This window comes from Sarcophilus harrisii, chromosome 3 (genome assembly GCF_902635505.1).
Source record: "Sarcophilus harrisii chromosome 3, mSarHar1.11, whole genome shotgun sequence".
NCBI lineage: Eukaryota > Metazoa > Chordata > Mammalia > Dasyuromorphia > Dasyuridae > Sarcophilus > Sarcophilus harrisii.
In genome coordinates this window covers 564,222,084-564,243,634 of record NC_045428.1, presented here as the reverse complement: position 1 = coordinate 564,243,634, position 21,551 = coordinate 564,222,084, and the positions used below count along the sequence as shown (strand labels likewise).

Here is a 21,551-nt window from a genome sequence, read left to right as displayed (position 1 = left end):
CCACCTAGTGATCATTCGTTGGGTCTGCGGCCCAGACCACTAGAGGGCACCCCAGGCCTGGGAAAGCCAGAGCTTGGACACCAGGGCCGGGCCCTCCCGCTGCAGGCTTGGGCAAAGGCTCTTGACAGAACTGAGAACTGGGGGAGGGAGAGGGGGCACCTCAGGGTTCCTTAAAGGCGACAATTTGCCAAGGGCGGAGGCCTGGCTCAGGGACCGACGAGTTACCCCTCTTCCTCCCCAGCCTTTGAGAGCAGCTCAGCCGTCACCTGGTCCAAGCCTGCTCATTTATAATTGGGTAAACTGAGTCTCAGAGGCGGGAACTGACTTGGGATACTGGAGCTGGAAGGGACCTCAGGGCCTTCTCGTTCCTTCTCACAGAGGGGGAAACTGAGTTTCTGAGAAGTTAAGCAATCTGCCTGGGCTCACCCAGTGGGAGACTGAACCCCGGGCCGCAGATTTCCAAGCTGGCGTTCCCTCTACTGTGTCTTCTGCCGGCCTCGTTGGATTAAATGATCTCTAAGAACTCTCAGCTCTAGATCTAGGAGCAAAAGTAGAAGTCATTGATTTGTCAAAAAAAAAGGAAAGTCATTTATTTTCCCAGAGTTTTCCCTTGATTCCAGATCCAGAGCTTCTGCCGCCCGGTCCCGTTCCTTCTTCCCTTAGATCTGGATCAGGTCCCGAGAAAAGGGCTCGAGGGACAGTCCCGGGCCAGGGAAGGCGCTGACTGTGACCCAACCAGGGTGACCTCGGCAAGTTCTTCCTCTCTTAAGGCCTCCCTCACTTACCTCATCTGTGACATGAAGAGGTCAGATGCCAAGGTCCCTTCTGGCTGTAAATGGGAATAAACGATTCATTATTATTCCCAATTTACAGTGGAGGGAACGGAGGGGGGGAGGTTGGCGAGTTACCCAACTAGGAAACTTCGAGGCAGGATTTGAATCAGGCCCCAGGGCTCCAGCCACTAGGCCACCTACCTGTTTACCCACTTCTAGGTCTTGTTCATTTCTCCAGCCTTGGTCATCCTCCCTCACCCAGGCTCTGGGGAGAAATGGAGCTTCCTTTCTGCATGTGTATGGGGGTGGGGAAGCAATCAGGGCTAAGTGGCCTGCCCAGGGTCCCACAGCTAGTGAGTGTCCGGGGCCCTCCTGACTCCAGGGCTGTCCACCTTGCCCCTCCCCCTGCCTTCTTCCCCCCAGGAGACCTGCTGGACGAAGGCTTTGTGGTACGGGTGGGAAGTGGAATTGGCTGGAGAGGTCTAAAGTTTCCTGCAGAAAGAGAGCCCCGTGGCCCCTGACCCAGCGCTGACCACCCCCTCAATCACAGATTCTCTAATTCTTCAACAACCTCCACAAAGTGTAGTCCGGCTGCCCGAAGCCCTCCGGCCACCGACCGACCCACAACGCGAGTGACCTCTGGCCAATCACTTCCCCTCTCTAGGACTCAATTTCCTAATCTGTAAAATCAGGGGGTTGAACCCAAGAGTCTATCCAGCACTAAGTCCTGTGGTCTCTTTTCTGGGCCTCAGTTTCCCCACCTGTCAAACAAAGGAGGTCCCTTCTCACCTTGAGCTCCAAGGTAAAAACCTTTGCAAACCTTAAGGCACTATCTAAATAGTCCCTGTTAAATGTGTACTACAGTGCCTGGCTCTTTGTTATTATTCCTCTACTTGATGAGACCCCACGGACTATTTTTCCTATTTTTTGGCAGAGATATTGAAGTGGTTTGCCATTTCCTTCTCCAATAGGTCACCATTTTTTCCTTTTACTTTGCTCAGAGCCCTCCACTCTGCCCAGTCCATCTTGGGTAACCCTACACAGAGTAACCCATAGTCTCACTGAGCCACACAAGCCCCTCCACCCTGACATGGCAGTCTCCAAATAGGGGTCAGAGGGCTTTGCCCAACAGTCATGCAGCTAATAAGGGTCTGAGCCTGGATCTGAATTTGGATCTTCCCACCTCCACGATAAGCACTTATTCCACCACCCAGATGCCCAGCTGGCACCAGTCGGCACCAAATAATTGCATATAGATTGACTGCTCCACACTCCACTCCCCTCTTTCCCAAGTTTTTCGTCTCCCTGTACGGACTGCTTTTTCTAGGATCCCTTTATAAGACAAGAGACACACTAAAAAATGAGACAAAGGGAAATAACCAGGAGGGGAGCTACAAGAAATTATTATTAGAGAACCACAGAATCCCATCCACTGAGCATTAGGAAATTGTCCTTGCGTTTGGTGATGAAATGGACAGATATGGAAATGTTTAAAATGATTGTATATGTGGGAAAAAACCAATAAAAACCTTCCATCTTCCACCCACCCCTGCTAGTTCTGTCCTTGGGGGCCAAGCAGAACATGTCTACTTTCTCTCCCATGCTGCCTTTTTGTAATTTTTTTTAACCCAAGAAGGACAAGCTTTATCATCCTCATTTTTCAGTGGGGCAAACTGAAGTCCAGAGTTATATGACTAAGCTGGAACTCACATCTGATCTTTTGATAGTCTAGGATGTTTTTGTTTTTATTGTTTTTTTTCCCACATATACAATCATTTTAAACATTTCCATATTTATCATGTGTGGGAAAAATCAGACCAAAAGGGAAAAAAGCACAAGAAAGAAAAACAAACAAAAGGTGAAAATACTATGCTTTGATCCACTTTGTCTCCATGCTTCTCTCTCTGGATATGGATGCCATTTTCCATCCCAATGGTTCTCTTTGACAAACAACAACAATCCCAAGTGTATTGGAATTGTCTTGGATCGTATTTTTTTTTTTTTATTAAAAAGCTTTTTATTTTCAAAATATATATGGATAAATTTCAACATTCACCCTTACAAAATTTTGTGTTCTAATTTTTTCCCCTCCTTTCCCCTTATCCCGTCCCCTACATGGTAAGTAATTGGATCATTGTATTGCTGAGAAGAGCCACCTCCATCAGAATTGATTATTGTATAGTCTTGCTGTTGCTGTGTACAATGATCTCCTGGTCCTTCTCACTTCACTCAGCATCAGTTCCTGTAAGTCTCTCCAGGCCTCTCTGTATTCTTCCTGCTGGTCATTTCTTACAGAACAATAATATTCCACAACATTCATGTACCATAATTTATTCAGCCATTTCTTAGCTAATGGGTATCCACTCAGTCTCCAGTTTCTTACCATCACAAAAAGGGCTGCTACAAATATTTTTGCACGATCTTCTATATACTAAACCCTCCCTCCAAGTCCTTTATATAATCTTGGTACGGCACAGTCTCTAATCTAGATTTTAAACCACCCTCATCGAACTCCATCTCTTCAACATTTTGACTCAAGAAGTTAAAAAACCCAAGTTTCCTTGTGAGTAAATTTGAATCTGGGTCTTTAGCCCTCACTGCTCTTTTGACCACACCCTCTGTAGTTCTGAGGTGGGCTAATCTCCCCTCTCTGGGATTTTCTCCCACTGGAAGCATCAGGATAAGCCACAAGGCCACAGAATCTTGGAATTTGAAGGGAATGGTCCTCTTTCATCATTTTCAGATAAGAAAACTTGCGCAATGTAATCCAAGTGGCAACGGTCAAGACCCCAGTCCAGGCCCTCTGATCACCAAGCCAGGACCATCTGTTTCTCTTCATGTCTTCCCTTCCCAGCTCTCTTAGCCATGACTTGGTTGGACCAGATGCCCTTGAAGCGATTCTGGGCCCCCTGTTCTCTTCCCTATTGGCCCTGGAGGTTGGAACTGGACGGGAGCCTTGGGCTGGCCCTTCTTCCCCATCCCACCATCAGGAACAGTCTCTGAGCCGTTCATCAGCCCAATGTTCTGTCCAGTTATTTATGTGAACCTGGACTTTCTGAAGTTCCAGCTAAGACAATGGCCCCTTCCCTTCTGGCCGGAGGGCTCCCAACATCCAGGCAAGGGAATTCTAGTCATCCCTCCCGCCTCTTCCTTTCCCTGACCTTGTCTTTCATCTGAGCTGAAATGGCAAGACCCTCGAGGCCTTTGGGTAAACATTCAGCCCAATGCGCTAACCAGCCACAGATGCCCCAGTTTTCAATGGGGCAGGTTAGGGAAGCACCAGGAGGGAGGCAGGGAGGGAGGATGGGGGGGGGGTTTAGATGAGCCCTTTTCCCAGACTTGCAGCTTAACTGCTTTCAGAGCCCTCGGGAGCAGGGTCTTTCTCACGGCCAACCAGTCAGCAACGAAATCACTGGGAGAATTATCCCATGAGAACTAGGCTCAAAAACCTTTGACCCAGAAGTCCTAATATAAGGTCAAAGCCAGAGGAAAGATTCCCATATATACTAAAACATGCATTGCAATTTTCCTAGAAAATAGGAGTTTGTTATAGTTTTCATCTCATGGCTTGGTACTGTGCTTGGTACATAGCTGGTGTTTAATAAATGCTTGTTGATTTATTGATTAGTTTATAGTTTATCTCCCTACCCACCCAAAGAAACCAGAAAACATAAAAATGAAGGGAGTACCCTTGAAAAGGCTAAAAATTATGATATATGAACACAATGAAATACTGTGCTCTAAGAAACATCAAATGCAAAAAATCCAAACATAGGAAGAAGGTGTGTATAAACTGATGAAAAGTGAGCAAAACTAAGAGAAAGGTATATTTAGGGACCACAATAATAGAAAAGAACTAATATTCAGATCATTGCATGACCAGAGAGCTCCAGAATACAGATCATGAAATGGATCTCTCTTGTCTTGGCAGGAAAAAAAATGAATAATTTTGAATCTATTAAGTATTTATTTTGTGCCAATGGTTTTCAGTTTGGGGAGCACAAAAAGCAAAGCAGGATGGTTCCTGCTCTCGAGGAGCCCACATTCTAAGTGGAAAGGATTGCCCTGGTTAGGGTTCAGTGGCAGGGAAGGGGAAGGCCCAGAGTCACACAATGGTGATGTTTGGGGCTCTGGAGGATGTCATAGTAGGGCGGAGAGTGGGATCTGGTAAACTAGTTGGTGAATGGTGGTCCTGAGATTACAGGAGCAGAGTTGGTACCTTCCCTTTATGGATTATCTCAACCATTTACTTAACATACTTACAGATAGTTGTCTCCATCATTAGATGTGCAGTGAACCCCTTTTCTGTTTTTGCCTTTCTTTGTATCCCTAGCACTTAGCTCAAATGCTGGTACATAGCAGGTGTTTAATGAATGCTTATTGACTGCAAGTTAACTTCCTGCTCATCAGAGAAGTGTCACTGACCATTTCTGCTCCAGTCAGGGAGTCGGAGCAGTGTAGACCCTGACTGTTGGGAAGAACAAAATGAAGGATGAGATTGGAGGTTCAGCATCCACGGAGGAGGAGAGGAAGAAAAAGGAACTTTGAGGGGTAGCTACTAGGAAGAAAGGGAGTTCTGGCAGATGGATCAGAGGAAGGGATCCCTACTATCCGCTTAACCAGATCCCCGGGTGTCCGGCGGGAAGGGAGGAGACAACAGGTGTGGAATGGGGGCTGCTTTATCCCTCCAGGACAATATGTCAGTCCCCTTAACCATATCACTGTTACAATGGGAGATGCGTTTGGGAAATAACAGTAATGAAAAAAAAAGAAGTATCCCCTGAGCATCTGCTTATGCTGAATTTAGACTTGCAGGAGTTGGGGTCAAATCCCATTCTGTTTGGGAAATCCCATCCCTTTTTTGGGATCTTCAATATTCTCTGAAAAATGAGCCCATTGGATTAGTCTCTGATCCTCCTGGTTCTGAGTGCTAAAGTTCTTCTTACCCCGCCTGCCTGAAGACTGCCCAGTCAAGATGATCAAATGAAGGTGGATTCCAAATGTGTTGGAATTTTCCTCAGTGTCTCTGGAACCGCAAACCAGCCTGGAGCCCCACTTCCCGACACCCATCGACTGGAAAACCTGGCTCAGCCAGGCTGGTTTCCTTGCAGTCACACGGGGCAGAAGCCTTGATTGGAAATGAGCTTGCTCTCTGTTTCTGTGGTAGGTACCTCCCAAAGGAAACTTCGGAGGAGCCCAGCCCTTGAAAACCACATCTAGTGGGTCCCAGCCCTTTCTGGGAATGCCCACCAGGTTATATGCCAGTCTCAGCTGTAGATGGGGCAAAACCGGAGGCTCCAGGCACTGTCCCCACAACTGAACTGAAAGGGCCCCCTGTTCTCCCTTATCTATGTAAAACACCCTGCACAGCCACCACAAGGGGCTTCTTAAGAGAAAATGTGACCTTGTCACTTCCTGGCTTAAGAACCTTCAAGGGGTTCCCTATTGACCCTAGGATAAAAAATGAACTCTTTAGCCTGGCATTTAAAGGTCTTTACAGTCTGGCTCTAGCTTACATTCCTAGCTTTTATTTTTAAATTTTAAAAAAATTACTTAAAATTTCTAACTTATTTTTTAGTAAAGTTTTTTCTTTTCAAAATATATACATAATTTTTCAGCTTTAACCCCTGCAAAATCTTGTGTTCCAATTTCCTCCCTCTTTCCCTCATCCCCTCCCCTAAGTGGCAAGTAATCCAATTTGTTAATGTTATATAATAATGTTAAATATAGTAAACATATATATAACTTAGTAACATTAAAAAAAATTTAAGTTCTAAATTCTCTCCCTCCCTCTAGCTTCTCCTCCATTGAGAAGATAAGCAATATGATATTTATTATACATGTGAAATTATGCAAAACACATTTCCAAATTAGCCATATTGTTAAAAAAAAACAAGCAAAAAAAACCTGATAAAATTATACTTCAGTCTACACTCACGAGTTCATTGATTCTCTCTCTAGAGGCATATAATCATCATTAGTCTTTTGGAATTTTCTTGGATCTTTGCATTGATCAGAGTAGTTAACTCTTTCACAACTGATCATCATTTTAATCTTCCTGCTTTTGTTTGCTTCACTTTGCATCAGTTCACGGAAGTCTTCTCAGGTTTTTCTGAAACCATCTTGCTCTTCATTTCTTCTAGCACAATAATATTCCATCACAATCATATACCACAATTTGTTCAGCCATTCTCCAACTGATGGGCACCTGCTTAGTTTCCAATTCTTTCCCACCATAAAAAGAGCTGCTGTAAATATTTTTGTACATGTAGATCCTTTTCCTTTTTTTCTTTAATCTCTTTGATATCTATCTATCTATCTATCTATCTATCTAAATATAGATATATAGATATAGCATTGGCATTATTAAGTCAAGCGGAATACAGTTTATAGCCCTTTGGATTTATTTCCAAATTGTTCTCAAAGGATTCTGCCACACAATTCCACCAGCAGTGCATTAATGTCACATCCTTTCCAGAATCCGCCATTTTCCTTTTCTGTTGTGTTAGCCAAAGTGATAGGTATGAGATAATACCTCAGATTATCTTAATTTACATTTCTCTAAACAATATTGAGTTAGAATATTTTTTTTCACATGATCACAGATAGCTTTGATTTCTTCTTCTGAAAACTGCCTGTTCATTTCCTTTGAGGATTTACCAATTGAGGAATATGTCTTATTTTCATAAATTTGACTCAATTCACTATATATTTGAAAAATGAGGTTTTTACTCGAGAAACTTGCTGTAAAAAATCTTTTCCAATTTCCTGCTTTCTTTCTAATTTTGGCTGCATTGGTTTTATTTGTGTAAAACCTTTTTAATACACATTTACATAATTTAATATATTATTTTAAAAACATAATAAAAATTATCCAGTATACTTTTCACTATCCTTTTGATCTCTTATTTGGGTCATAAACCCTTCCCTTATCTATAGTTCTGACAGGTAAAATTTTCCATTCTCCTCTAAGTTGCTTATGATATCATTTCCCAGCATTCTTAATCAACAATTATTTAGAAAATGCCTATCATTGCCAGGAACTATCCTAGGCATCATGAATACTAGTACAAATATAGTACTAAGTATGAAAAGAATATATCTTCTAGTATAAAGAATGAAAAATTTATACTTTTAAGTAACTAAGTACTTTAAAAAAAAGTAAACTAAGTACATTATTGTTCATATAATTAAGCCAATAAACATTTATTAAGCTCCTATTAATGTGCCAGCCATCATACTACACAAGTTGGGGATACAAAGAGGCAAAAGACTCCTCAAGGAGCTAATGGGGGAGACGGCATGCAAACAAATATATAGAAAGCAAGCTATACAAAAGATAAATGGGAAATAATTAACGGAGGGAGGGCACTGGGATTAAGAGGGTTTGGGGAAGGTTTTAGCTGGGACTTAAAGTCAGGGAGTTCAGTTGTTGTATTGGTGGAAGGAAAGTGTTCCAGGCATGAGAATTCTAGAGAAAATGTCTGGAGTTAAGAGATGGAGTGTCCAGTATTAGTGGATCAAAGAGTTTATGTGGGGGAGTAGGTCTAAGATAGGAAGGGGCTAAGTTCTGATGCACTTTGAAAGCCAAATAGAGCGTTTTATATTTGATCCTGCAGGCTATAGGGAGCCACTGCCATTTATTGAGTGGAAGCAAATCTGGGCTTTCAGAAAATTCCTTTAGAGACTGAATGGAGGATGGATTGGAGCGGGGAGAGATTTGAGGCAGAGAGACCCACCAGCACTACTGCAGCGATCCAGATGTGAGGGATAAGAGCCTTCTCTAGAGTGGAGACAGGATTGGAAGAGAGAAGGGAAATAGGTGCAAAAGTGGAGGGACAAGTGTGGGTATGTGGGGTGAGGGATCCGGAGGACTCCCAGGCTGGGAGCCTGAGGGACTGAGGGGATGGCGTTGCCCTTCATAGTTATAGGGGAGGGGGAAGTTATAGGATGAGGGAGGAGGGGGAAGGCTTTAGGAGGAAAGATAGCGAGTTCCATTTTGGACATGAGTTTGAGATGTCTACTGGACATCCAGTTGGAGATGTGAAATTGGAAGTCAGCAGAGAGACTGAGGCAGGATGGGTAGACTGAAAATCATCATAGAAATGACCAATAAATCCATGGGAGCTAATGAGATCAACAGAGGAAGCAGTGTAGGAGGAGAAGAGCAGGGGGACCAGGAAAAAACTTGAGGGACACCTACAGAGAGAAGACATGATCTGGAAAAAGATCCAGCAAAGGTGACTGAGAAGTGATGGTCAGATAAGAAAGAGGAGAACCTTGTTTCTTTAAAAAAAAAAAAAAAAAAAGAAGAAGCAGGAGCGAGGGGTGTCCTGAAAACCTAGAGAGAAGAGTCTGAGGGAGGAGAGAGTCGTCAGCAGCCGAGGCTGCACAGAAGTCAAGGAAGATAAACAGGGATTGAGAAAAGGCCATTGGATTGTTTGATGAGATCATTAATTACTTTGGAGAAGGTAATTTTTGATGGAATAAGGTCAGAAGCCAGTTTGTAAAGGACTAAGAAGAGAGTGAGATACCTATTGTAGACGGCCTTTTCACATAATAGAAAAAATAATTATATAAATAATATAAGTTCTAATAATATAGTCACCCTAAGGCTAAAATGAGTATATGCAAAGAAGGCAGTATGGAAGGAGGGCACTTTGATGGATAGAGCCCATGTCTGGAAGACTCATCTTGAGTTCATAATTGGCCCTGGGTAAGAAATCTGTCTGCCTCAGTTTCCTCATCTGTAAAATGAGCTGGAGAAGGAAAAGGGGAACCACTCCAGCTTCTTTGCCAAGAAAACCTCAAATGGGGTCATGAAGAGTCAGACATGATTGAAAAATAACTGTATATCAACATGTTTGGGAGGGAGGGATGACACAAGCAGGGGTGCCTTCCTCCTCCTTTCACATTCTGTTCCAGCCCAACTGGCCTATTTTCTGCCCCTTGTGCAGGATATTCCATGTCCCCTGCTTTGTACACACAGTTCCCCACGTTCGGGATGCACCTGTTCCTTGCCTCTGAGACTCAGAATCCCTCACATCCTTCAGGATCAATTTATGTGCCATCTCCTCCAGGGAAGCCTTGTCCCAGAAGTGAAAATAATCCCAAGAAGGAGCTCTTAAGCATCAGGCTATATTAGATTTAGAATTCCAACGTCCATTACTATTTGTGCTCATCCCCTCCTTCTCAGAGCATCACACTATATATCTTTGCATGTAACTTTTACAAAGGTATTTCCCACGTTGCCCGTTAGTGTCCACTCTCTACCAAAATTCTCTTGCATTTAGGTTGTACGTATCTTGTGTTTGGGAACATGCTGCGCTATGGACCTCCTCCCCTAGAACACAAGCTTCTTGATGGTCCAGGTTTTATTTTCACCTAATTTCCCTCTTTATGACCAGCATCAAGCTTGGTGTCTGGTGTGGAGCAAACACATCTGTGGGATTGGGATGGTTTAGAATTATCAAAGGCTATTTTATAGGTCAGGTAGAGAAGCCTGGCTCTGCCAACCACAATATCCAAATACAGATAACAGAAGATGAAATGGGGATAGTTTCTAATGGAAAGCACAAATATGAAGGGGGACTGGGAAAGTCTTCTTGAAGAAGGGGGGATTTTTAGCTGGGTCTTGAAGCCAGAAAAACCAGCCGAGCAGAGAGGAGGCAAGAGGGATAGCCAAGGAAAATGAGGGATAGGGACATAGCGAGGTATTAGAAGATTGGAAATGTGGGAAGGGATTAGGTTGTGAAGGGCTTTAAAAGTCAATCGGGGGGATATTCTATTTGATCCTGGAGGTAATCCATTTAATCCTGGAGGGAGCCACTGGAGTTTATTGAATAGGAGTGATGCTGATGAGACCCATAAATAAGGAATATCAATTTGACAGCTGAGTGAAGGATGGATTAGAGAGGGAAGAGATGAGACTGGGAGATCAACCAGGAGAATCTTGTAATAATCCAGATGTGAGGTAATGAGGGAAGGAGGAAGGGAATATATATATATATATATATATATATATATGCATGAAAGGTGTTTGAAGGTAGAATTGACAGATCTTTAGAAGCAGATTGGATATGAAGAATAAGAGACTTGAGGACAACACAAAGATTGTGAGCCCAGGTGATTGGGAGCATTAAACAGTAATAAGAACGTTTAGAAGAGGGGATAGTTTTAGGGGAAAAATAGAATTTGGACATGTTGAGCTTAAAGATGTTTACAGGACAGGTCAAGATGTTTAAAAAGTAATTGGAGATGCAAGACTGAGTTATGAGAAAGATGAGGGCTGGATAGATGTAGGACTGGAAGTTATGAGAAATATGAGGATTGGATAAATAGATGTAGGACTGGAAGTTACAAGGGAGGTGAGGGCTGGATAAATAGATCTGAGAATGTTATAACTGTTATTTTTTCCTTCCTCCACTCTTGACATGTGACCCGAGTATTCTTTTTGCTTGGCTGCTTATCTATCTCTGCTGTCCAGCTGACAAACAGCTCTCACTTGTGGCTCTCCACCCCTCCCCGAACCGCCCCCCCCCATCCCCCATAAATCATCTTGGCAGAAGGGGTAAAGCAGGTTGAGATGCTGAGAAGTCTCAAATCCATCAGTGAGTCAGATGTCAACGCAAGCTCGTGAAGACTTCCTCTGAGGAATGGAACGATGAGAACCATGTATTCTGATGGCCACGATGGCGGCCAAAGCAGGTGCTGTGGAGTGCTATTATTAGGGCTTGATCAGACATCGATGACATCAGTCACCCACTGCATCCTGGGTCATCACCAGTCATCTTGATCTCGCCTTATCACTGGACTTTGAAGATTCTGGAAGAGACTGAGACTGAGGATTTCGTGAACTGCCTCACTTCAATCCAATTCATTTGTAAGTCAAGGCATCGGTCCTTTTGAAGATGGACGAACATTGCTTATCACAGGCGAATAGTTCACTATTTCAGAGTCCGATTCTATTTGTACAGCAAAATAACTGTTTGGACATGTATACATATATTGTATTTAACTTATACTTTAACATATTTAACATGTATTGGTCAACCTGTCATCTGGGGAAGGGATGGGGGGAAGGAGGGGAAAAATTGGAACAAAAGGTTTGGCAATTGTCAATGCTGAAAAATTATCCATTCATATAACTTGTAAATAAAAAGCTATTTATAATGCTTTTATAAAGCTTTATAAAGCTAAAATTATGCCAGGATAATTTTTCAACATTAATCCTTGCAAAACCTTGTCTTCCAATTTCCCCCTCTTCATCCCCTCCCCTAGATGGCAAATAATACAATATATGTTAAACATGGTCAAAATATATGCATTAACTATTTCTAGCGCAGCCCTAGGAACACGCTATTTCTTTTTACAGATGAGACTGAGGGCACACCTAGGAAAGATTTGAGGCAGGACCTGAAACTTCCCTTGTACAGAATTTCTCCTTCCGCCTGGTATTGCCTCCCTTATGCCCCTACCACTCCCTTCCCCACCTGGTCCACTCCTGCCAGACCTATCCTGTGCCGCCCTCCTATACATGCCACATCCTTGTTTCCTTTGCCCGACATCCCCTTCCTCCTCCTCTTCATTAGTTCCACGATTCAGGAAGGGGCCGCGTCCTGGGGTTAGAGCAGCTCCTCCCCACCCTTCCGAAGACCTTCACAGACAGAGGTGCGGCTGCTTCCCTGGCCCCTGGTTCGGCCCCATTTTGGTCCCTCAGACTCTCCCCGGCGCTTTGTTTCCGAGTCTCCTTCATGCTGCCCTGCAGGGCTGGGCATATGCTGACAGTTTGTCCCCCACACAAGACTGTGCCTGCCCTTGCTTGGCCTGAGAACAGCCCCAGACAAAACGGCACATGGGGGTCCAAACTCACAGACTGGGCCGTTAGTAGCTGGCGGGGCTCTCACAGGTGCCGAGTGAGTTCTAACTCTTCCCAAGAAGTCATGAAGGACACCCGAGACTTCTTAAAAAGTTGCTTTATGACTGCCGAGGATCCGCTGGCATCTCGGAAGCTCGTGGAAAGGAAACCCCCGGAGACAGACGTGGATCTAATCTCCAAGGAAGAGAAAGAATCTATCGGGCAGAGGCCAGTTACCTTTATGTTCGATCCCTGACACCGCATTAAACTCTATTGTCAGAACGGTTAGTGGAAGTCTAGAAGAGGAAGACGGCGATCCTCCAGAACTGCCCTGTCAGACTACTCTTCCTGCCTTTTTGGACAGGATTACAAGCACACTCGGGGCAAAGGGCTACAAGCTCTATCTAGACTCTTAACAGTTTAGATTTATGGAAAAGATGGAGGGGCCAGGCGACAGCCGTGGGGACAGACTGGGGTGTCCCCGAAGTGGAGGGAGGGCGTCGCAGGCAGCCTTCGTGGAGCAGCCAGAGCCCTGGGTTAGACATGTCACCTCCCCGGGCCTGTATCTTCTGCAGCGGGTGTTTGAATTAAGTTTCTAGGGTTCCCTTTCAAGCTCTGACTCTTATGCAAGAATCCCCGAGGCCTGAAGAAAGCTGCTTCCAATCATGGCCTCCCAAGGTAGAAAAGAGCTACTTTTCAGGTGTGGAAGAACAGGGGGGAAGAGGAGGGGGAGGCCCAGAGGCCGCTAGTGGCAGGGTTGTCATTCCACAGGGCTCACTGGGGTGGGGGTGGGGTTCCAACTGGGGCGGTTCTGCCCCAGACAAGCCCGGCCTGGCCTCCAGAACCGCTCCCTGACTCCTAGCCCAAGCCACCATGCTGGTGCACAGAACTCTGAATAATCCACAGCTTACAGAGAAAGACCAGGGAATAAATTGAGGAGGTGGATGGTTACTGCTTCCCAGTTTCTTTTTATTATTATTTTTTTAAAGATGATTTTCTTTTCTTTTTTTCTCTCTCAAGTATGGAGGCTCAAGTATAAGATGTAGATTTATTTTATTTAATTTTTTTTTTTCAGTTTAAGCTTTACAAAAAAAACCAAAATAAAACAAAAAAACCCTTTTTGCATTCCATAAAAATCGACAGAAAAGCGCCTGGATTCAGGCTAGATAGAAGAGCAGAACGGTAAAGCAGATTTCCCGCTCCCTCCCCCCACCCTTCCCCCGAAAATAGCGTCTCCTTGGGATTGGGGGTGAGCCTAAAGAACAACGCTGAGGACCCACCTCGGCTCCTCTCAGAGCGGCCTCCCCTCCCTCACCAATCCCTCTTGGGGCCCCCCACCCCCACCCCGACATCTCCCCCACACCCGTGGAATGGGACTTCCAGTTTTTCCTCTTTCACACACCACAGTATTTCATAAATTTTTTGTGTTTTACATTTTTTACACCAATGTAACAAAAGGTGGGAGGGCGGGCCCGGACAGATGGATGGACTGTGTTTGATGCCTCTAAATGGACCGGGGGCAGGGGTGGGGAGGGGGCGGAGGGGACACAGGGGAGAACCCAACAGACAGACTAGAAATCCAGAACAGAACAGATAACCAGCCCAACGACAACTCGTGGTCTCAGGGGAAACCCAGAAGGAAGGTCTCATGGGAGAATGTGGCGGGAAGTCGGTCTCAGACTGAGAAGGCTTCGACAGCTTTATTCACGGGAGGGATGGCGCAGCTCGGAAGCAGGTGTTACGTGACAGGGGCGGCGGAGGCAGAGTTCTCTAAGAAAGAAATCTAGTGAGAGCACAGCGCGGCTTGTTAGCGGGAGGACGAGTTTAACTTTGCTGCTTCCTCTTCAAAGCCTCCACCAGGTCGTTTTTAAGGGCTTCTTGCTTTGATTTGTCTGCAAAAGTCTGCACAGACCTGGAGGGAGGAAGCAGAAACAAACGCTCTGGGTTAGGCTACACCTGGGCAGAGAGGAGGGAGATGGGGAGGAGGGAGAGGGAGAGGAGAGAGAGGGAGAGGAGGAAAAGGACAGGAGAGGAGGAGGGAAGAAGAGGACAGGAGGAGGAGGAGAGGTGCAGGAGAGGAGGGACCATTAGTGTCCTGGCAGGGGTCGGGAGGGCTTGCCTTGTCTCCTAGCTGCGCAGCCCTTCCCCTGCTCTCAGACCCTTCTTCAGGGATAAGGAGGATGGGGTGGGCTTGGAGCACTCCAGATTTAGAGCGGGGAGTCCCTGATGTAGGACAAAGGCCAGGCTGGACCCTCCCAGAGTCCCAGGGCAGATAAAGGGGTAGCTTCTTGTGTCCGGCCATGGGCTTGCACATGAGGTTCAAGGGGCCCTTGGAGGCTCCCAGGCCTTAGCAACCCCGACTGCCTGGGGGGCCTGCCCGCCAGGGTGCCGAAGAGGGCCCGGAACCATGCTCCAAACCAGGGGAGGCTTTATGGCAAGAAGCCCCGACCTTGACAACACCCAAATGGAGCTGAGCCCAAGTCCCCGCTGGGAAGGGCCAGGCTGGGGCCGTTCCTGTGCTCTCCCCACTTTCCACAAGCACCTTGGCTTCAGAGAGAGGTCTAAAAGCCGTAGCTGCCCTGCTCAGAGCCCCACACCTGGGCCTGCCCGGCCCTGTCCCTTTCCTTCTCGGATGCCCACCTCCACTGGGGGCGGGGGGAGCACAGAGTGACCACCAAGTTAGCCTCGGGCTGAAACACCAGGGAAAAGGAAATAGGAAGTCTTGGGGGCTAGGCTCGCCCTCCTAGGGCTGGGCTCATGGTCCAAGTCAATGCATGTCTGAGGAGCTGGGAGAGAAGCAGCCTAGGGACAGGGGACAGTGCTGGTGACCGACTGCAAACGGCAGCCCCAGGCGGGCAACTGCGGCTCCCAAGGAGTCCGTGCTGCCAGAGGGAGGTGCCAGGCTGGCCTTCCCACAGGCTAGGAGCTTATGGAAGTCACAAAGGGGCGGGGGTCAAGGCCTCTGACCAGTGCAGCTGAGTCAGCCTGGAATCAGGGCTCTCGGCTGCCCACCCCAGGCTGGCTCCTTCCGGCCCCGCTGGGGGCTGCCACTTCCCGGGGCCAGGGGAGCTCCCCCCTGTACCCCACTCAGACTCTAGAGACACTGTGCCTGTGTCCATGTAGACACTTGGGTTTCCTGGCCATCACCAACAAGCAAGTCCTTCCCGGGGCCCTTGGGAGCGGGCGGGGGGAGGCCAGGCCAGGATCGGTCCCTGCCATGGCCAGGGCTCCCAAAGGCATTGCTAAGGGCACCGACCTTCTTGCAACCTGACCCGGGCCAAGACATGGTGGCACTTTTCTGAGACCAGCACTGTTCCGAGGCCGGGTGGGCCATTGTGGGCCTGATTCTTGGCCCACCTTTTCTACAAGGGGCCCAGCCTCCACAGCTGATGGCTCTTTGGGAGGCACTGGCAGCGGGGTCGGGGCTCTCAGCCTCCATGCTAAGCCCTCCCGGGGTTGAGCTGGCACCCTCCTCCCTCTTTGCAGCCAACATTTGGGAGCTGTCCAAGCCCCTTGAGAGCTGTCCAAGCCCCTTGTCTTATGGGTGGGGAATCTCAGGCCCCAGGAGAAGTCACAGCCCCCCAAAAAGCAGCAGTCCCAAAGGAAGCTGTATCTTCCCACTGCAGACCCCATGTTCTTGTGGCTCCAGGACACAGAAATGGGGGCAGTGGGGGGCAGCGCCTCACTGAGCGCAATACCCAACCGAGAGATGGCCATGTTTCCAGACCCCGGCCTTTGACTAGAGTGGAAATGATGGGCCCTTGGACAGATCCGCGCATGCACATCCCACTCCCCTGCCAGGTGCATGGGGGAGCCCCCCCAACTCTCCCCCAACACACACACACACACACACGCAGACCACCCCCCCTTACCCCCCGGGAGCATCTAGTTGTTACACAGGGCAATGACACACCGGGAGCCTGCAGGATTAAGGGCTCGTGGTTAACCAGCCCCCACGGTCTGGGAGGTTAGTGGCTGTAGGCAAGGACCGCCGGGTTTAGTGAGGAGCCTCCCTGCACGGCGGGCAGGCGGGTACCTGGATCAGCTTAGTTATCGGGCTGGATGGAGATCTGGCGCTGAGTCAGCACTTGAGAAAGCTCCCTCTGCAACTGCTTAAACTTTTGGTTGTCAGGGATAGCATCAATAGATCTACAGAGAGTGGTTCAGAAATAAGTGAAGCTAACGGCCGAGAGGGGCCCAGGGACAGGAGGAAGAGGAGAGACCCCGGCGGGGAGCCAAGGGGAAGGGAAGGGCAGAAACACACACAGAGGTCAGAGAGCCAGGGGAGGAGAGAGGTGGGGGGACCTGGGCCGCGGCCCGTCCCCTGTTGAGGTCTCAAGGCTGCCTGGAGCCGAGTGGCCCCCTCCCCGGCTGTCCCAGAGGCCTGCACAGAGGCAGGAAATCAGGGAGAGGAACCACAGGCACATTCCCTGGGCCCCCCTGCAGAAACGCCTGGGTGCTGAGGCAGCTCCCAAGGGGAGTCTCTCCTGCCAGGGAAGCTGGGGACCAGGGAGCTCCCCTAACCACAGAAGGGTCTAAGTCCCTCTAAAGCAGGAGGGACGTTGCCAAGACAAAATCCCCCAGCTGGAAGGAGAGGGGGTGGATTTCCCAGCAAGGGACTGGAAAATTCCAAGGGAGATAAATGGGGCAAAGGGAACTTATTCTTCCCATTTCATATTCTAATGCAGTGATTTTAGTTAAGTCTTGAGGACTCAAGTCCAAATCCTACCTACCCTGGTCAGGGCTATCCAGGGAAATCAAATATGGAAGTAATCTTCATTTGCTTAGTCACTAGCTGTCTTGTCACCACAGGGGCCTTGTGAATGTGGCTAATGCTGACATTAGTCTCACCGTCTGTGCAAAGAGAGTACTCTAGGGCCGAGACTTGCCTACAGGGGCACACTGACCAGCTGGGCCTGAGCCTGGCTCACCTGCAGCCAGCAAAGCCCTGGGGCAGATGGAAGGAGCTAAAGAGAGCAGACAGGACAGTACCAGCACCTACAAGGGCTCAGAAAAAGATGGAGGAGGAGGTTACCTGAGCCCGTTGACGATGTCCTTTGTTTTCCCAAAGTAGATCTCATTCAGTGTACTTCTGATTTTATTTTCCATATCCTAAGAAGGGAAAAGAGTCAGTTGGGAATCATGGTCAGCAGTTTGAAGAGCCCCCCCCTTACCCAGACTTTTCACCCCCACAATTCCATCTCTCTGTGTAACGACTCACTATGATTAATGGCTCCCATACAGGACACGGAAGCCTTTTTCTCACCTTCCAAGGTCAATGGGCAAAGCCGACAACCTAGTTAGATCCTGCCAGGAACCCTACCCCTAAATCCTGTAACCCCCATAGTCACCAAGACTGAACTATAGCTGGCAAAGCAGCACAGCACCCAGAACTAGCTTGAAGGGATCTCAGCATCCATTTACTTCAGTTCCTTCATTTTAGAGAAATGGAAATGAGGGCTCAGGAAGGGAAAACCGCTGCCCGTCATGGTTAGTTGGGCCTGCATGTACAATCCATAACTATTTGCTGAATGGAAATTTGGGACCAGCTCTCCTTTCTTTCTTCTCTTTCTCAGAAGGAGCAGGAAGAGGCCTGGCCTGGCCTGAGTCACTCTAAAGTGGTCACCATCTCTAATCCCAAGAGCCACTCCTGGCACCTTCAGGCTCCACATGCATTCAACAAAACAAGGGCAGAGCAGCTCATGGGGCCGTGGAAAGGAGCAAGCCTAAGGCTTTGGGGAATGACACTAAAAGAAGGTGACTTTGTCATATGTGGCTAGCTCGCATACAATCAGATAGATGGGGAAAGATTTTCCAGAGCAAAAAGCTGCCAAAACTCTTAAAGTTGCTATGCAGTTGGAGAAAGGAAAGGAAAGGAAAGAGGCAAGGGTACTCTTCTCAGATCTGCCATTCTGACTAAATTGCTTTTCCTGCCCTAATTTCCTCCTCTGCAAAATGAATGAGGTTGAATGAAATGATCTATTTTTTTTTTTGCATATTAATCTTTTAAAAAAAAATAAGAACTTTTAATTTTTTCAAATACATGCAAAGATAGTTTTAAACATTTACCCTTGCAAAACCTTGTGTTCCCAATTTTTCTCCCTTCCTTCCCAATTTTCCTTTCCCTAGACAGCAAGTAATCTAATATATGTTAAACATGTGCAGGAATTATCTCTTCAAAGAGGAAGGTAAGAACAAGTATTTATTAAGCACCTATAAACACTGTGTCTAACTCTTTTCAATAATCATCTCAAGGCCTCAAGTTCTTAAATTTTTGGTTCTAGAGAAGTCATGTGAAGGGCCCCAAAGTGGCAAGCAGGTTTTAGGTCTAACAAGGTTGTGAGGGATTCTTCATCTCTGTAGCCATGGGAATGGATGAAATGCTTCAACCACCCTGGACTCAAACACCAAGAAACACCTGCTCAAAATGGCCATCTCCACTTGAGCTTCCCATCTGGAGAGTACCCAAACCAACAGTGCTCAAGCAGACCCTTCGTGTGCTTACCTCTACCAGGCGGCCGATGTTGGCTATGTGTGGGGACGAGTCACACACGGTTTCATCTTTCTCCATCTGTAAAAATACAGACAACCCCCATATAATTGAGAAATACTGCACAAGAGTTTCCATTCAAATGACCTGGTGTTGATCAAATCCTAAATTAAATGAAGAGAGAGCTAGTTTTGGGGTCACAGGACCCAAGCTCAAAACTTCAGCTGGGTACCTGTCCCCCAGTTACTGAAGCTTTGTGAACCTGTATCCTTACTCTGCAAAATGACAGCTATAGACTCAATGCCCTTCAAAGGCCCTTCTGGCTAAAATCTACCATCTCCATCTTCCCCTTCCCCAACACAAGCCTTATACAGATCAACTAAAAAGCCTTGGGAGCTGGGATGGGGCACAAGAGAGGGAAGGTGGCTATCAGGGATGGCACAGGAGTGGGTTTGTCTGGGGATGGAATGAGGAACAGGGGGTGAAAATGCTAGCTCCACCTCTCCACTTTTGCAATGTTACCAAGAAGGCTGAGGAGACTGGCAGAAGAGGAAAGGGGGGAAAAGGAAGAATGCCTACTTTTTGGAGACTGCTCCCTCAAAATGATCTCCCCCCAACAGGGGAGCCCTAGCCCCCCCCAAACCTGAATACCTTCATACTGGGTCTGATCTGTGAGTCAGTCAGTTCTGGAGGAACCCAAGAGGTCACCTTCAATACCAGTGAGCCTCTGGGAAGACCTAAGTAACCAGAGGGGTGATCATGTAACTCAACAGAGAAAACGGGCCTCAGGTTCCTGGCTCCAGGATTTGCAGGGACATCAAATGGAAGCCAGGTAGTGGACCATTCTGGAGGGTGCCCTCACTCTGTTGACATGTCACTGGTGATGGCAGGGGAGGAATCTATTCTCAGTTGGGGAAATAGAAAAAGAGTCTTAGGTTCAAGATCATAAAATGAATAAGTGGAGAAGTTGAATTAGATCGCAAGAACCCTGAAACCAAAACTTCCCAATGCCTTCCATGAAACCTAGGAAAGAGAAGAGTCCAAGTTGGGGAATACAGTCTGGGGTGGATGTATCACAAACAGTTTGACTCCCAAATGGAAGAGCTGTTGTCAAACCAGATCGAGATTGATCCCTTGTCATGTGAAGTGAGAGTTCCTGAGGAGAACCCGAGGATGGTTATTAAGGGCCCTTTCCCTTGTGAGATGCTAGTCTAGATGGCTCACCAGTGCTCAGCACCCAGTCAATGCCTAATGAAGGCCCTCATCTTCATGGCCATAACTGGTCACTGCAATCCTGAGGCATCTGATTTCAACTTTTGCTGTGGCTGCTGCTCCTTCCATTTACAGTCTTGTGCTCTTGTATATTCTGTCATATATATTCTTCTGGTTCTACTGACTTCATTTTGCCTAAGTTCATGAGCTGTCCCATTCATCATATTGACTATCTTACAGTACTCTAATATGCCATTCCATTCAGGCATCATACTTTAATCATTCCCCAATTGTTTCTCGTGCTTCACTACAACTGCTACTAAAAAAATGCTACTATAAAATTATTTTACTATAAAATTGCTGACTGTTGTAAGACAGCCCTCCAGTTCCCTTACCATCCCAGCTGCCTTCTGGGTATAGTCTGGTTTATTTATGTCCTCACTAAAATGTGGCAAATCTAATGGGAGCCATTTTCTAGAGGTGTTTCAGGCTGTCAGAGGACAATAGGACCACCACCATCTGAGTCGTGAACCCTCTGCCTACCATGACACTATGCTATCACATTACTGACTCATACCAAGCTTGAAATTAGCCATTTTCCCTCAGCTTCCACCTATCCCTGACTACTCTATTTCCTCACCAAGAGGGCAAGTCAGCTCCCTCTGCCTGGCAATAATAAACACACACAAAAAATCTAAGCTATGTATTACAAATGAAATTATGTCTCTAGGCCCAGACCAATTACCTCCTGGGTAATAGAGACTGGAAGGTGTGATCCCAGATCCAATGCTGTCAACTCTGAGAAGGGGAAATAAGCAAAGGTGCTGTCCCGTTCAACTTTTGTATCAACAATTTGAATGAGAAGGAAAGTAGACTTATATAGAGATAACACACAATGGGGAAAGAGAGCTAATGTACTGACTGAGAGACTCATGATTAGAAAAGATCCCTGCAGGGAGAGACAACAGGCTACAATAAACAAGATGACATTAAGTTCTATATTGAGGTTCAAAAATCAGTCGGCTCAAGTGTAAGATGGAAATAACAAATAGTTCCCAGAGTTGGGAAGTCCTTACGGCAAAGCCAGTCTCAGATACTTCCTAACTTAACCACTTAAACCTCACTTTCCTAAACTGTAAAATGGGAATAACTACCTCCAGGGTAACTGAAGATCAAATAAGATATTTGTAAAGAACTTATTACAGTGTCACATATTACA

At 46.8% G+C, this 21,551-nt stretch overlaps 1 protein-coding gene across 3 annotated transcripts in view; it reads right to left on the bottom strand.

Annotated features, from left to right (window-relative positions):
• Nucleotides 1-13,666: 13,666 nt before the first annotated feature.
• CAPZB (capping actin protein of muscle Z-line subunit beta) overlaps nucleotides 13,667-21,551 on the bottom strand; it is a 163,890-nt gene continuing 156,005 nt past the window's right edge. For 2 of the 3 annotated variants that reach the window (XM_031962736.1, XM_031962734.1), the window contains exons 7-10: nucleotides 19,136-19,201; nucleotides 17,666-17,742; nucleotides 16,667-16,779; nucleotides 14,458-14,542 (exon numbers count right to left, since the gene is read on the bottom strand). In XM_031962736.1, the coding sequence (XP_031818596.1) occupies nucleotides 16,677-16,779; nucleotides 17,666-17,742; nucleotides 19,136-19,201 (246 nt within the window). In that variant the 3' untranslated portion in view covers nucleotides 14,458-14,542; nucleotides 16,667-16,676. Of the gene's footprint in view, nucleotides 14,543-16,666; nucleotides 16,780-17,665; nucleotides 17,743-19,135; nucleotides 19,202-21,551 lie in introns of all 3 variants that reach the window. The other variant, XM_031962735.1, reaches the window with a different exon arrangement.